Source organism: Nannospalax galili, unplaced genomic scaffold, assembly GCF_000622305.1.
Source record: "Nannospalax galili isolate Female #2095 unplaced genomic scaffold, S.galili_v1.0 scaffold109, whole genome shotgun sequence".
Classification (NCBI taxonomy): Eukaryota; Metazoa; Chordata; class Mammalia; order Rodentia; family Spalacidae; genus Nannospalax; species Nannospalax galili.
The window spans coordinates 4,586,434-4,603,432 of NW_008360315.1; the positions used below are offsets into that span (position 1 = coordinate 4,586,434).

At 36.7% G+C, this 16,999-nt stretch overlaps 1 protein-coding gene across 2 annotated transcripts in view; it reads right to left on the reverse strand.

Annotated features, from left to right (window-relative positions):
- Positions 1–16,999, reverse strand: part of Tll1 (tolloid like 1) — a 241,358-nt gene that overhangs the window by 78,845 nt on the left and 145,514 nt on the right. Inside the window, exons 10-12 of one of the 2 annotated variants that reach the window (XM_008824950.3) lie at positions 5,788–5,890; positions 3,208–3,324; positions 1,965–2,110 (exon numbers count right to left, since the gene is read on the reverse strand). In XM_008824950.3, the coding sequence (XP_008823172.1) occupies positions 1,965–2,110; positions 3,208–3,324; positions 5,788–5,890 (366 nt within the window). Of the gene's footprint in view, positions 1–1,964; positions 2,111–3,207; positions 3,325–5,757; positions 5,891–16,999 lie in introns of both variants that reach the window. The other variant, XM_029559553.1, reaches the window with a different exon arrangement.

Here is a 16,999-nt window from a genome sequence, read left to right on the forward strand (position 1 = left end):
CCACAATTCCCAGATTTCTTAGTTTTAGATTCGCAGTATAAATACTTGTCTGACATGGTGTCTGTAATAGGAAAACTCTATTACATATTTAAGTATGGTTCACTGACAATATGACTCCTAGATATATACATTTAAAAATATTTTTAAAAATTTTATGTGTATGAGTGTATTGCCTGCATGTGTATAAGTGTACCCATATTGTGTAATGTCCACGAAACTGGAGTTATAGACGATGGTTAGCTACCATATGGGTGCTGGAATTTGAACCCAGGTCTTCTGCAAGAGCAGCCAGTGCTCTTAACAATTGAGCCATCTCTCCAGCCCCAATATACACATTTTTAATAAAACAGTTTATTTCAGTGTTCACAGTAAGCTAGTATCAATTTGTACAATCTTATTGGTTCATTAAAGTAACAAATTTCAAATGTGACTCAACTCCAAACCAAGATCATCTGGACTACAAAGTAGTCAAAAGCATAGAACACAACCTCATAATCAAAACAGAACAGACTTCTTCATGATAAGGGTAAATCTGTGTGGGAAATAAAGTAGCTCATGTAAGGAGGTAGACACAGGCATCAGAACAGGCTTGCAGAGGAGACAGGAGAGGCTCTGGATATGGAGATAATGCTGGGTATCTCTGATGCTGCTGCTATGGGGGCAAAAGCATGACCACTGTCTGCCCTCACTGTCAAGTATACCCTGCCATGGAAAGCAGGGAGCCCCCTCCTGCCTTTATTGAAAGGATTAGACAGTTAGAATTTTCATCAGAAGAGAAAGACTCCTCAGTCCTGGAACCTAGATTTCTAACTCTTGCCTAGGCCTACCACATCCACCCATCTCGTTGTTTTTTTCCCAAGTCACCTGGACTCTTGCTTTCTACATTAATTTTTTGAAGCATGCTATAGAGTCCTTAAAAATACCTTTATTTAACTTTTAATTCCTTCCTTCCATAGCTCCTGTTGTACCACAGAAGGAAGGGGGAGAGGGAGAGAAGGAGGAAGGAAATAAATAAATATTTTATTAACCATTTTGGTTATTAGTTTTCAGACCAGATTTTGTTCCACAATTCTAAATGATCTTTAGTTAATTCTAGTCATTCACTTAATAATACAAGACTGAATTTTCTTTCCTAGTATAAGTGTTTATGCTGTATGTGCTATCATACGTTTGCATGTTCACATATGTATGGACATTTTTGTCCTGGAGTATGCATGCACATGTGTTGTGTTCATGTGGAGGCCAGAAGTTGGTTCCAAGCATCTTCTTCAATTGTTTTCTTTACTTAATGGAGGCAGTCTCCTGCTGAACCCAGAGTTACTGATTCTGGATTGTCTAGATAGGCAGTTTGCCCTGGAGTCCTCTGTCTCTGGCTCCGGGAATGCTGGAATCACAGGCCCACATCCCTCCCCTGCCCAGCTTTTATCTAGGTTCTGTGAATCAGAATTCTAGCCCTCAAACAAGTGCTTCATCCACTAAGCCATCTCCTAAACCCTTGAAAAATAATTTTTCATGAAGTCAAAGGCCCCTAAGAATGTTTTGAATCTTATTTGATTAAATAATCTTTGTAACCATATAAAAGCAAAAAGTGTGTTTTTTTCCTCATAATAAAAACTTCCTAGAAGAGAAATAAAAGTTCTGTTACTTAATGGACCCACCAAGTAGGCTTATGAAAACATCCATGCATACGTCAAAAAAAAAAGCTATATTCAGCACTACAAACATTCTAATTCAAATAGCGCAGTTAATGTAAACACACTTTAATCTTCTTGAAAATGTCTATAACAAGGAGAAAGAAAAAAACCCTTTGGCTCCTGATGTTACATTTTAAAGGTGATTCTTTACTTCTTCACTGATTAAAAGGCTGATTCTCTGCCTCTTTGCTGACTTAATAGGGAGTCTTTTAAATGCCACTGTCATTTATAGAGAATACGCCCCCATGAAGTTTCCTGGAAAGACTTTACCTCAAAGGCCTGAAAGGTCAATCCGACGTGGTAGCCCTCCGACACCATTATTTCCCACACACATTCTTTCATCGGTCGATAGTCATCTGGATAATTAGGAGACTGAATCTGTCCTTCATTTTTCCGTATCTCCCCTCCACAGATCGCTGAGGATAGCAAAAATAAACAAATAAATTACCCCTGACATTTCATTTTCCTTTTCTTCTAAGGCAATATTCAAGGTCAGCTCTTATAAGAATATAAAGACCATGTTACAAAGAAACTCAAAGCTGGACGTTTGCAGCGTTGTAAAGCTTAGAGGATAAAAACCCACTAACTATAAATGCTAGAGAATGTTCAGTCAAGGAATGTATGTTTTAATCACTGTGATGTCACAGCTTAACCAAAATTATTTTTTTCCCTTTGTTTTTCACTTGTAAAACCTTGTGGAGCTTTGCAGATTTATTCTCTAACCCTTCTTTATGATTCCCCGACATGCTTCTTGGGTTTTCTGACCACAGGTAAAATAGCTCATTAGCAGAGATGCTTCACTCTGAACAGAACCCACTGTGCCTCTGACAGTGAGCATGTGTTCAACATCTGTGACTCCATCCCTAGAAGCCTCGTCCCAGCCATGCGGTAAATCTTCAAACCAAAGTGCTTTCATTTACTTAAAATGTTAAGAGAAGCAGGAATCCCTGTCTTAGAAATAACCTAAACTCCTGGACTAGGAAGCACTTCTCTGCCACAACCTGGCTAGAAGGGAACTGTTTTACAGCCAGGAAGCACAATGCCAGCCTGTTGCCTTAGAAGAGTGTAGAACAAAGCATGTCATAAATTCTTCCTTGCATGCTGACTCTTTTATTTAGACAAAGCATGTTTCAGAACTCTGCACAATTGGTCTCTGTGTCATTTCCTATAATACAGTATTTTACCAGTACAGGGTCCAAATACACTTAAAAGTCAGTACAAAGGAAATTCATAATTTTCATAACATTTTAGCAGTATCATGAAGCAAATAATTAAACTTAGGAACCTTTTTGCTACTTGCCTCCAGTCCATGACACCAGAAGACATGTTGTTGTTACTGCTTAAATCTATGTAATACTTTTATTAAAATTATCCTGTGAATATTACAATACTGATTCAAAAATTTCACAATTTTCTGATTATATGGTTTCAATAACCTAGTGAAAGTGAAAAGGATGACATTTTTGTTAAGACACAGAGGGTGAAACAGCCTCTTAAATTCAGTATGACTTGCCTTCATAGACAGCTGCAAACCCTTTTCCTACCCAATTACTGCTGCTACGAAACTCAATCCACATCCTGCTATCTGTAGAGGTAAGAACTTCAGGAACTTTGTCCCCACAGAATCTGCCTAAAAGAAATCATAAAAGAGAGACTCCTAAATACAACTCCGTAGTAACAGTTTTCCACACTAGCTGCAAATTACATAAGTACGTGCACATTCATACATATGCATATATAATACACATATATAGCTTTATTTTGCTAATATTTCTATCTCTAGTGATTAGAGCTATAACTATGGCTTAATATCTTTTAAATGTGAAGAAATTAAGCGGTTTCTTCCTATCTACTTGACAAAGCTTCAGTCAACTGATACCAGTATCATTATCATATAAAGGATTAAGAAAGAATTAATTTTAAAAATTCATAAAAGATCATGTGATATGTCAAGATGGTGAAACAGTAACTATATGAGATGGTAAAAGGTGAAAATCATCCTGAGAAACTAGAGCAAATCATCAACCGATTTCCTCCAGCCACAAAGAGATTCTCCACTAGCCAAATTCAATGACAAGACCTCAGAAATAGCCTGTAAGATGACTCAAGTACCTTACATGAATCCACACACTCCATATCACACACAAAGCAATAGTCTGTGGTATTTTAATCAAAAGAGCTTTACCAAAATCTTGACTCTTAATTCTGATCATATGCTGGTTACTTATCTAGGTCAGTAAGAGAATGTGAATATAATAATACCCATCCATTCTTTTCCTTCTTCCTTCATTATTCCATAGGCATTAATTGCTTACTACAGGTCACGTCTAACTCTGAAGCTCCACATGAAACAAATCTTTAAATGTGACAAAGCACAAGAAATAATTCTACAAGCAAGCTACACTGCTGTTCATTCTTATTACTATTTTAGATCATTAGATATCATTGCATCATTTTCTAAGAAACTGTGTTGAGGAGATTCTCCTCCTCCTTTTTCTTTCTCATCCCCTGCTATGCTTCATCTTCCCTGGTAACCATCTTTCCCCAAGACTCTTTTCCTCTTTCATGATCTAGATGTCCTTTTGTTCATGTTCTTCTTCATCACCTATTTTTACCCTCTATTGGTCCTTTCTGATTTATTTACACACTATTCGAATTATTCACCCTATTTATATACATGTGTATATAAATTGCAATCTAGGATCCACACATGAAAGAGAGTGGAAATTGTCAGCTTAAGTATCTTCCAAAATTGCCCAGTAAATCAGAGGCATGCCACCAAGGGCAGCATTGCCTCACCTGTCATATGCATGTGGAATCTCAACAAATCTGTTCAAACACATCCTCTAATTCAGTGGGTCTGAAGTGGCACCTGAGTTTCTACAATTCTAATACCTTTCTTGAGCCCAATGCTTTCAGTCTCAGAACTACTCTTTCCAGAGCAAAGTCTTCCAAAGAATAACAGGCAAAGCTTTCCACCAGCTTTCAGTCCGGTGCCCAACTCTGCACTGAACCACATAAAGCAGATGGTGCTCTCAAAGAAAGTGTCTTCCAGAATTTTAGCTTCAGATTTGATTCACTAACGTGAGTCCCATGGAATGTTTTCTTGGATCTACCTACAACATCTAGGCTAAGAAACTAAATACAGAGGATATTGTTTTGTTTTTCTTCAACCTGACTTAACACATTAATTCAACTATTTATTTGTTCTTGTTTTGAAACATTTCTACAGATGGCTCAGACTTACTAAGGGTGCTGCTACTTTTAATCATAGTGTGCCTTTAGCAGATTTTAGACGTTAAGAAAAAAAGATCAGTATAGAACAAAAATACAACTGAGCAAGACTACATCTCAAAATAAATGAAAAGTCATAATCTCAAAACAGAGAAATCAGTATAGAGCAGCTGCTTGCCTGCAGAGGAGCTCACAACACCTCTCACCGCTACATAAAACAGAGGGTAACCACAAACTGCCACTCAAGTTACTAGTATGTGGTCAACAGTTAAATACAAGCACCAGGCTTTTATGAGCACTAAATCTGAAATATGGTTAATGACCCAAACTACAGTTCCCTTTACTTGGTCACAGAAAGATTCTCTAAGAAGCAAAAGTGTGATGTTAGAGCATGTATGCTGGTCATAGGAAGCCAGCTACCAAACATGCATCTGACATTCAAACTCTGCTGTCTCAGGGAACAGGTGAGAAAATACACCAAACACACACACACACACACACACACACACACACACACACACAACATATAGGTATGCAATCTATCAAATCTATTGTCCTTAAATGGAAAGGACAGAAGGGCTGTGAGGACTCGCCATAAGCAATCTCTGAAGAACTCATGGTCAGTCACTGTGTTCAGGTCCCAGGATCTATTTCCTGTTCAAGTTGCTTTAAGTCAGTTGATCAATCTGTTCATCTATTTGCTCTTGAGCATGTTTGAGTGTGGTTGAAAATGTAAAATAAAGAAATGTAAACAGGGCAGTCATAGAGATTCAAACTGTAAGACAACACTTGCAAACAATATTTGTCTTTGGCTGGAAAGAATGTATACCAGCCACAGAGGAGTTGCGACATCTCATACCAAGGAGAGGTGACTTCCTCCAGTAGCCATCTCTTACTTCAATGTAGTCATACCAGCACAAACTGCTCTTGTATAAGTCCATCGTGGTAAAATTTAAGACAATCTGCAAAATAAAGGACAACACAGGGAGCAAAGTGACTTTAAGGAGACCCAAGGCACTGAAAATGACTCGTCTCTATATTTGTAGAGCCATAGCAAATTAATTAAATATGTTGAAACCACACTTTCTCATTCTTGTTATTATTTGTATGTGTTCTTGCTCATGCATGGATGAGTCTATGTATGTGTATAGGTATATGTGTGAATGGCAAGTGTGTGGAAGTAAAAGACACGTGTCAGTCCTCTGAAACATTCCAATTTTTATTTGAAACATTGTCTTTCATTGGCCTGGAACTTTGCCAAGTAAACTAAGCTAGCTCACTGGGTAAAGAGAATTCAGGGTGAGACCACCTGAGAGTGCCTGGTGCTAAGAGATGGAAGCAACCTAAGTGCCCCTCGGTGGACGAATGGTTAATGAAGATGTGGTACATTTACACAATAGAGTTGTGTAACGTTACTCAGCAGTAAAGAAAGATGAAATAATGAAAATTGCAGGTAAATAGATGGAACTGGAAACTGTTATACTAAGTGAAGCAACACAGACTTAGAAAAACAAAAGATGTATGTGTTCTTCATTTGTGGATTTTAGCACCAAATCCTTTTAAGTGAGTACATATCCTGATGTAACTGCAGGAACCAGGAAAATGGAAGGAAACCAAGGAGGTAAAGGGAAAGAAGGAACCCAAGACTGATGAATAATAGGAGACAGGTGTTACTAAGGGATAAATATGAAGTAAAGGAGGTAGTTAAAGGGCAGGGGGAGAAGGAGGGCTCTGCAAAAAACTATGGGAATGAAGGGGAAGAAGGAACTCAGGAGAGGTGGGACCATAGCAGACAGAAACTATCAAAGGAGAAATGGAGAAAATTGGGACATTTTAAATGGGGAGAGTGAGGAGAGAGGATAAGACGGAGAGAAAGAGGAGAGTTAAACAGTGCCTAGCTGGTATAAAAAACCAGAGGGAATTGTATCAGTTCAAAACCCTACTGAAAAGTAACACATACAATATCTTTAAATGAGCCGATGTGTATACCTGAGGACTACATAACAAGAAACAGTGCCAGACAGGAGAACCCTTCCTTTGAGTTGTTGGCCAGGGTAGTCCAAGAGACTCCTAGAATTACACAGGCTATTGTCACAGCCCTTGATTGCCTCCCAGAACTTGACGGTAAGACCCTACTGTTGAAGACAAAGCAAAATTAGGCACAGGATTAGGAGCAACTTAGCTGGGACTGACCTGGAAGCCACTTCCCCTGAAGGCTAGATCTCATAGCTTTGGAGAACACTACACAAACTATTAAGGAAGAACAGCAAACTAGGGTCCACCACCAGCTTCAAGGCCTAAAACCCACACCGATGAACAGCACAGCAAATGACATTCATACAACAGTGGTACTTTTATCTGGGGGGTAATCAAAAGCTACCTAACTGGACTTAACACCCACTTAATGGGAGGAAACTCATGTGTAGTACTGTAAACCTAGCCAAATACACATAGCTGAAGAGGTCATAGATCTTAGAGAAAACTCCAAGGTTGTTACATCTCTAGACAAATGTAATTTCTTACTACGTATAAAATATGGATCCTTAAATTTATAGACAAGTATCCCAGTCGCCACCCATCAAAGAAGCTTCTTTTTCAAGAGACAAAGACAATTACAGATTTCCACAACTGGTCACACACAGAAATTTTCTGTGAACTGTCCAAGTCTAAGTGGCACATCTATGATGCAGCTCTACACTTAAGGCTCAGGGAACATAGAATAAGGGATGAAGAGAATACTAAAGCATCTTGAAGCTCCCTCATTCAACAGAGGGCCAGGGACACAAAAGGTCACAAATGACTAAAACTCAGAGATTAAGAGTCAGCAGAGTGTGGGTCCCTGGACAGGACTCCTGTATTAAAATCCATCCACCCAGGGCTCAGGGACCATTGTGGAAGAGGAGGCAGAAAGATTGTAAGAGTCAAGGAGGAGGTGCAGGACCATATGGAAATAGTCCTACAGGTACCTGAGACCCTTCTTATATAAACCTACAGCAGTGGTGTCTGCCTGCAAAAGACCCATGCAAACTTAAGCAAACAAAAACCCAACATAGAACTGTGGAAATGAATGGCAGGCCCCAATATTAGTCAAAGAATTATTGGCAGCTGATTACTGTTGGTTGAGGAAGAGCTGATCTTCTTAAAGGGAGGGACTCTAAATAAGCTGACTACATCCCAGTGGATGAACTTGTACTTAAGGACATCTGGGGACACTAACTTGACATGATGGGACTTAACACAAATGTCAGAATGTATGAACTCCATGGGGGGGTGCTATGGGAGGGTGCCAAAAAGAAAAGGCTATTAAGATGATTTTATGTATGAAATACACAAAAATTCAATAAAAATTTTTAAAAAGAGCTTTCGGGGTGTCACTGCCTCCATATCCAACCTTTCCACTGCTGGCCATTATAGGAATGCATCACTGTGTCTGACATTTTACTCAACTTTCACTTAAGTTCTGGGGATCTGAACTCAAACAAGTACTTTGGCAAGTAGTCCATCTCTTCAGCCAGTATTCTTATTAATACTTAATGATATCAATAGCAACACAATGTCAATCATTAGAAAAATTAACAATTAAACCAAAATGTCTATAATGTTAATTTGAACAACTATAAAGTAAATTGGACTCTTTTTTCAAAAAGTGTATTTTGCATTTGCCTAAGATAATTATGGCTTAAACCATGAATCATTTCAATTTTCCATGAATTACTTCTTTTTAATAATTTATTTCAAAGACAACCAGTGAGACATCTATAATTACATTAAAAATAAACACCATGTGCCATATTCCCAGAACATAATATCATTGTGTGTATTGAAATGTTTAAATACGGCCTTAACTTTTGGATTTATTCATCTAAGTCTAATCAAAGGCAGATGGTACTATACTTCTCTAGATCCAAAAATATATATTCAAAGACTTTCAAGTTAGAAGACCTTGTATATGACCCTGTATTCTGTTCTTTGTTTTGGAATGATGCTGCTTTTTACAAAGATAATTCAAGAACAATTCTTGGAAAGATAATTTTCTCATTGCTTCATAAAAAGATTTTACTTTTCAAGTAATTGCCCCCTTTATTTGTACTGATTATAGCAAAAATAGAACAAAATTAGCACAAGAAATGTACGTCTATGTAATAAAATTCATTTGGAAATCATTTTGTATATTCAAAAGCTTATTCTAACTCTATTGTGCTTAAAATATCAAAGATGTTTAAGGTTCATAGTAGATTTGTTCCTCAGAAATTGAAATGGATGTTAGCCAAAAGCAATAAACTGTGAATATTTGAAATGCTTCTACTATAAATTTATGGTTTGTAACAATATTCAAAGAATCTTTTGTGACACTGGTAAAGCTGAATATAAGAATAAGATGAGAGAGAGAGAGAGAGAGAGAGAGAGAGAGAGAGAGAGAGAATATCAGAGCACATATTAACCTTCCTGCATCCATACTCCAGAAAAGTCTTTCAATTCCATAATAAAAGTAGATGTTTCTCTGACTTGATAGGCCTTAAAATAAATGACAGAATGCATGAAATCCAGTGGCGGAGGGGACTATGGGAATGTAGTGATGGGGAAGGGGTATAAAGAGGACTAAGATGTTGTATATGAAGTACACAAAAATTCAGTAAAATTTTGAACATACTAACATTTAGATGAAAAAAAAAGGCAAGCACTAAGGCTGGGGTAACAGTGGGTAAAGAACTTCCCACACAAGCATGATAACTGGAATTTGGATCACCACCCCCACATTCATTCCAGGCAGACATGGCAGCCCATCATCCTAAGGCTCCCTGAGAGACAGGGACAGAGGATCTCTGCAGCGCGCTAGCTACCTAGACTATTCAAATTGGTGAATACTGGGTTCATGCAGTGAGCTCTGCCTCAATATATGATATAGAAGCAATAGATGAAAAAACCAGTGTTTTTCCCCGGCCTCCTCAAACATATTCACACATGCATGCACGCACACACACACACACACACGTGCATGCACGCACACGCACACACACACACACACGCATCTGAACCCACATACATGTTGAACACATATATACCCACAAAGGAGGCAAAGAAAGATAAGCAATAATTTCATCAAAATGAATCTTGAGTTCACACCTTCCTAGGGTGAAGAATCTAGTTCACTGTAAATATATCTTATGCATCTTATACCTGAGTATGGTAATGATCATTGATAAAATTTTAACCACAAAGTTGGTATCAATTGTGTACATCCATTTTTATCACTAAAAGATAAAAAATATTCCAAGAATGAGACAGTAGAAATGCACTTCAAAATGCAATCCATCATGCTATGACCTAATTTGGTTTTAGTAAAACCACTCCTTTCTTTTTATCTCCCCTTTATATGTCCCCTTTTCTTACTCTAGTTTTTCTTACTTCACTCAATTTTATTTTTCCAGATGTTTTTCCAAAAATTATCACCAAAATTTCCTCAAATATACAAAGGCAAAGTCCTGATAACTTTTTTCTTTTCTTTTATTTAAGTCATCCTCCGATATTTGATTATAATTTTTTTCTGGATTATTTATACCAACTTCCCAAAACATTTTATTCTCCAGTGCAATTTTGGATTATTCTTAGGATACAATTGGAAAATGATTTCCAGATTTCTCATTTAACTCTGTCTACTTTGAGCCTGCTACAGATTGGAAGCACCAAATCTGTCTAGTGTTTCAGTCTTCATTTATACTCTCCCTCAATACCCACCAGCACATCAACTCTTCGTGGTCATATAAGAACTCATCTATTAGAGCAGAAGCAGAAAAAATAGACTGCAAACACAAAAAGACATTGCAGCTTCTTTTGTGGCCTCTCTTCTATGTTTAAAAAGGAATTTTTATAATGGTGTGTAAATAGTTTCAATTTCCTCTTACATGAGGAAAAGAAATCAGGTAAATTGGAAATATGTGTATCATCAAATTTCACCCCAAATTGAAAACAGTGTGGTTGAACTGCTAACAAACAGTTTATCTGTGACTTCATAGAATGCCCTGCTCCCCCAACACACACATGGGGTTGGAAGAGGATAATTCTGAGCAGAGAGTTTCCTATCTTGTTTTTAATCTTCTAACTTAAACGCCAAGCACCGTGGAGTAACAAAACCGGCCTGACACTAATATAAAACACAGAATCCTTTAGAAGTTGAAAATGTAATAAAGATAGGTTTTCTAAAATAAAATCTTAGGGCTGTAACTATATAATTAAAACTCTGGCCTTTGACTAATGTTGTTAGAAGAATCCATACTTGAATTACAAATCTAAAGCACTTGGGAAATACTTGGTTGTTTTACATTATAGTAGTTCATGTAAACACATCGCATCTTTCAAGGAATGATAAATGAGTAATGCATAACACAATTACAATAAATATTTTACTTCTGATGGCAATAAGCAGCAATTTAAAATTAACCACGGCTCCTTGGGAACATGGAATGGAGGGAGAAACCAAGGGGCAATTCTCAGATTTCCTGTGATCTGAGTTTCAGTTCCAAAATTAAAGTGATACAATTCCAACTGAGTTTGCTTTTCAAAAACTTTCGATGACACTACTGCACAGTGAAGAGTGTTGAAGAAAGGCAGATCAATAGTTCAATGGTTTGGATGTCTGCAAGTCTCCAAAGAATGAATCAATGAACGATTGTCAGCACAATTAAGACAATATTGACTACAAGAACAAATTCCATAACACCCTAAAAGGCCAATTAGAATAACATTTACACTTTGAATGCTAAGGATATGAAGGATGCAAACCTTGCCCATTTGAATGATAGTATTTAATGCCTTTGGGGAGAGAGATATTAGAATAAAAACAACAGGATAAAATAGGTTGCTGGATTCTGGGCAGAAGAGGCCAAGGGTAAATCAAATATAATGTCTTCATTGACTACAGAATTTTTATGAGAAAAAAATCTCAGAAATCATAATTAATGGTCAGTAAACTGTATCTACCTGCAGCCTATTTCAATAAATAAAGTTTTATTGCAATTATTCCTTAAACGTATTGCTTATGTCAGTTTGGCATTACAGTGTCAGAAATGAGTACAATGATAAACCTATACATGAAAAAGTATTTACTCTATGTCATGTTTAATCTCAGAAGTAATTGGTGATCAATGTTTTCTTCAGATCCAAAACTGTATTATACTACCGGGAAAAAAAAATGTATATTTTCTGAAACTAAAGGCTGTTCTTCATAGGGTAACCAAAGACCTGGGTTCAAGTTCAAGTTCTAGCTTCTCTGTTTTCAAGCTTACTTAAACTTTAAGGTGCTGAATAAATATTCTGTCATATCAAGCCTGTCTTACAAGAGTTAAATTGCAAAGTTTTAATTGGGTGATGTGTAGAATAAAGCTCCTTAGGCAATTCTAAAGCATTCTCATGTGCTCATGTTTATTATTATCACGATGATATTCAGGCATCCATCATAGCATAACCTTTGAACAATAAACTAATGTAAAATAAACTAGAATATTAGTCAATTTTTCTTTGTTTTGTTTTGTTTTTTGAGACAGGGTCTCCCTGTAGTACCAGCTGAATTGTAAAATAAACTAGAATATTAGTCAATTTTTCTTTCCTTTGTTTTGTTTTGTTTTTTGAGACAGGGTCTCCCTGTAGTACCAGCTGACCTGGAACTCACTATATAGACCAGGCTGACCTTGAACTCACACTGATCTACCTGCCTCTGCCTCCCCAAGCTGGAATTAAAGGCCTGTACCACCACACCCAGCTAGTCCATTTTTTTTATGTCAGCTGTACTTGAAAACATAAAAACAGTAATTTTAAAATATAGGAAAACCAACCAATTAAAATAAGAGATTGAAAATAACCTCAGAATGGTGAGAGGCCTTTGGGCTTTTGTAGAAGTTGCTGCCTTACAATGTAGGTGAGCACAGGCAGCCAAAGTTCTCTGTGGATCAATTACAGGACAGATGGAGAAGAGTTTACTACAATGGGGACTAATGGGGACCAGTCTATTGAAATAATATTTCTGTTTAAAACTATACAACAGGGCTTGGATTTTGAAATTTTGACTTGTTATTTTGACAATTTACTACATTTTCCTAAAATCTCCTTAACCCCTACTGCACTTCCTTCTCTACCTAATCAACAATGTCTATATGCTGTGATACCCTAAAACTGCCCCATTCCTTCATGTTTTCAAATGGAAAAATGTTACTCATACTTTTCCCCAATGACACAATGTGTGCTTGGGGTTTGACTTGGATTCTTCTCATAGGCTCCATGGCCACAAAAATTTCAGAAAGTTTCTGGATCCCATCAATACCTGGGCAATGAAGATTCTAGATCTATACTACCCCTTTGCTGCCTCATTTTCTCGAATATATTCATGTTCACTCTTAATTAATGAGCTATTAGTTCAGTTACATCTTAATATGTTTCTTTTTGTTTGAATACCTCTAGAATCCTGCTTTAATCCAGTTTAACTGTTTGTTTTAGATTTTTGAGAAAGGCAAACCATCTCTCTACAACTAAAGGAAAAAAAAAGAATACAAACCAAATGTCCATCAGCAGATGAATGATTCAACAAAATGCGGAGTGTACACAGAATTGAATATTATGGAGGCTTCAAAGGGAAGGAATTTCTGTCATATGTCACAACTTGGCTAAAACTTGAAGAATCATGCTGGGGAAAAATGTCAATCACCTGGAACCTAATCACTGTCCCTAGTATCATACCTTTAAAGAAAAGTGACTCACTCCCACCCGCCACCCCCAATAGCTACCAATAGTATCTCAGCTACAGTTGGGACTTCTTGCCCACCCCCCATTCCCCCCCTTTCCAAAAGCATTTGGAGAACATAAATTAGAGTCAGACTCAATGGGCCTTAAAAATATGACAGCAGACATGAAATAGGGAGGGAGCATTGAAATAAGATGGGAGTGGAGATGGGGAGGGGTCCATATATGATGAAATGCATTTTATAAAATTGTCAAAGAAGAAATAAAAATAATTTTTAAAGGCCAATCACAAAATTTTTAAAAATGTGTGATCTCATTACATGAGATCCCTAAAGAAATAAAGAGTACAGAAACAGAAAATCATCAGATCATTTCAGACAGGAATGGGGAAAATAGGAAAAGGATTTACTCAAGAGTTTTGAAAGTTTTGAAGATGAAGTGGTGACTTACTTCACAATTACCTGAAAATACTAAAGAATACTGAGCTTAAAAACATACAAGGTGGTGAAGATGGTAAATTTTGTTATGAGATTTTTATCACAATCAAATGAATTGAGGCATTTTGACACATTGTAAAAGGATATGCTAGATGCAAAAGACAATGTCTTTCTTCTCCTAAACTTTTTTTTCAAAATCTCATATGTCTTTATTTCCAACTGTCCCATTCTCCCACCAACTCCTCCTATGTCCCCCCACTCATTCTAAATTTCTTATCCTCTTCTTTCTTTGATTATTGTTACATATACATATGTTTATAAATATGCATATATATACACACACACATATATACGGCACTGAGTCCATTTATTGTTGCTCGTATGTACCTGTGATTAGGGCTGACTATTTGGGGTTAGATAACCCTTCAGGGAACTAGTCCCTGGAAAAAACTGATTCTCCCTCAGCATGCATTGATTGCCTGTGTAGCTCTTCATCTCCCGGTGGGACCCCATGAAACTTCTTGGCATATCAACTGGCTTTGTCATTATGCAGATCTTGTTAGAATACTATACTATGGAGATCTCACTGATATAGCTCCCCCGTCATATCTAGAGTGCATTAACTAGCAGCGGGTGTTTTGTTCCCCTGGCTCTTACAGGAATAATAACTTCTGATGTTGTACAACATAGTAGGATATGAATGGATGACAATAATGAATCCGCTTGTAAAGAGGATTTTTTTAATGGTCTCAATGTAAGGAGTAAATGTCTGAGGTTACAGATAAGCCAACTGTCCTGACGTGATAGTTTATCTACATTACACATATATATTATATATACATTATGCATATTGTATATACATTGTACATGTATACATATATATGTATGTTATATATATGTTAAAATGTCACATTGTACTCTGTAAACATGTGCAATTTCTATGGACCAATTGAAAATAAAACTATAATAGTAAAAAATAAGACCATCCTGGAACTGTCTCTCCTCTCCTCATCAGGCAGTTAGGAGACTGCACGTGCTGCCCTTGCAGCTCAACAGGACTGTGCAACCACCTCTAAGTGTGGGACCTAAACTAGAGAACAGCTTCTGGGATCTCTCTCTGTTCTCTGTCTTCCCCTTTGGTGGCGAGCATGCAAGTCATGTGTTGAGAAGGTAAATTCATATGATGCAAAGATCCAGGGTCACCAAGTCACTGCACAGAGAAGAGCTGTCTTCAACAGTCACCTGACTTCAGAAGACTGAATGAGGAAGGAAATTTTTCAGCTAAGTAAATGAGTTTTGCGGGCCATTCCTCAGATAGCAGAAGCATTATTTTCAGACAAATCAGATTTTTAACCTAAAATGGCTAGCAATAAAGAGATTTCCTACAAAATAAAGACAGGTGAACCCACCAGAAAAATATAATATCCTTAGTATATAATATTCTGCACATTTGTAAAATAATGTAGCCTAAATACATGAAAACCAAGAATGAAAAAGCAAAATTTAAAAAAACTACCAAATAATGAAAAATACTAGAATAACATTCTATTTGTAAACAGACCAAAACAATAATATTGGGCATAGAAACCAAAAAATTAAAAAGCTTAAAGACTAATGAATACATAAAAATGTAGCATGCATCATTGAACAGTATATTTTTAAATCATGGATTATTTTTATGAATACTGATATCTTTCAAGGTCACACCAGCCAGAGGCATGTCAAACACGAAACTCTTATAGACTATAAACCTTCATCCAAATATGACTAAACGAAAAATTAATAAGAAAGACTGATCGAAAGTACAACATATTTTATAAAGAGAAAATACATGCTGCTAAAATATGAAGATTGAGAAGCAAGTAAGACAAAATAATTTGAATGTAATAATGACTGAAATATAAAACAAGCTGATGGGATTGTGATGCAGTAGTGCTTGGAGAAATGACAGTATCAATTATTTCTATTAGAAAATAAAACATGCTTGAAAATAATAAATTAAACTAATAACTAAAGAAATAATAAACTCAAATAATGCAAGAAAATAAATTAGGGCTGCCCACTTAACATTAAAGAACCTCTCAGGGAGCTAGGCCCTGAAGAAAACTGATTCTCCCTCCCTCACTATTCATTGATTGCCTGCAACTCTACCTTGAGGTGAGATCCCATGACATTCTCCCTCTCCACCTTGGCGTGGAAATGGGATGTGTCACTATGAAAATTTCATTAAACAACCACACTATGGAGATCTCATTGGTACAGTTTCCCTCTCATGTCTAGACTGCACTAAGAGTAGGTGTCTTATCCCTCTGGCTCTTTCATGTCTCTTTAACGTGAAGAAAAAACAGGCTAGAGCAAAATATAAAAAGATCAAATAAGCCTGGCGTGGTGGTGCACGCCTTTAATCCCAGCTCTTGGGAGGGACAGGCAAGCTGATCTCTGTGAGTTCAAGGCTAGCCTGGTCTACATAATGAATTCCAGGACAGCTGGGGCTACAGGGAAAAAAAAAAAGGTCTTATAAAATGAGGATAATCTGAATTAACTGGTATAAGAGCCTTTTATGATTTGGAAAGAGGGTAAACATGCTAATTAAATCTAATCTAGTTAAAAAAGTAGGCTGGTATAATGAAAAAAACAAAACAATAGAATATAAATATGTACTTGTAAACCTGTGAGGGAAACATACATAATTCAATATATAAGAAGGAACAGGAGAAAACAAACAAAAGAGAATATATAAATATGAAAGCAAAAATAGCAGCAAAACCAATAAATCTAACATATTAGTACTAGACATGAGGATAAAATGCCATCATAGATTAAATGGAAATAAAAATAGACCATGTGCTATCTCATAAGAACAAAAAGTTACAAGATATTGGATGTATAAATGTGTAAAGTAGG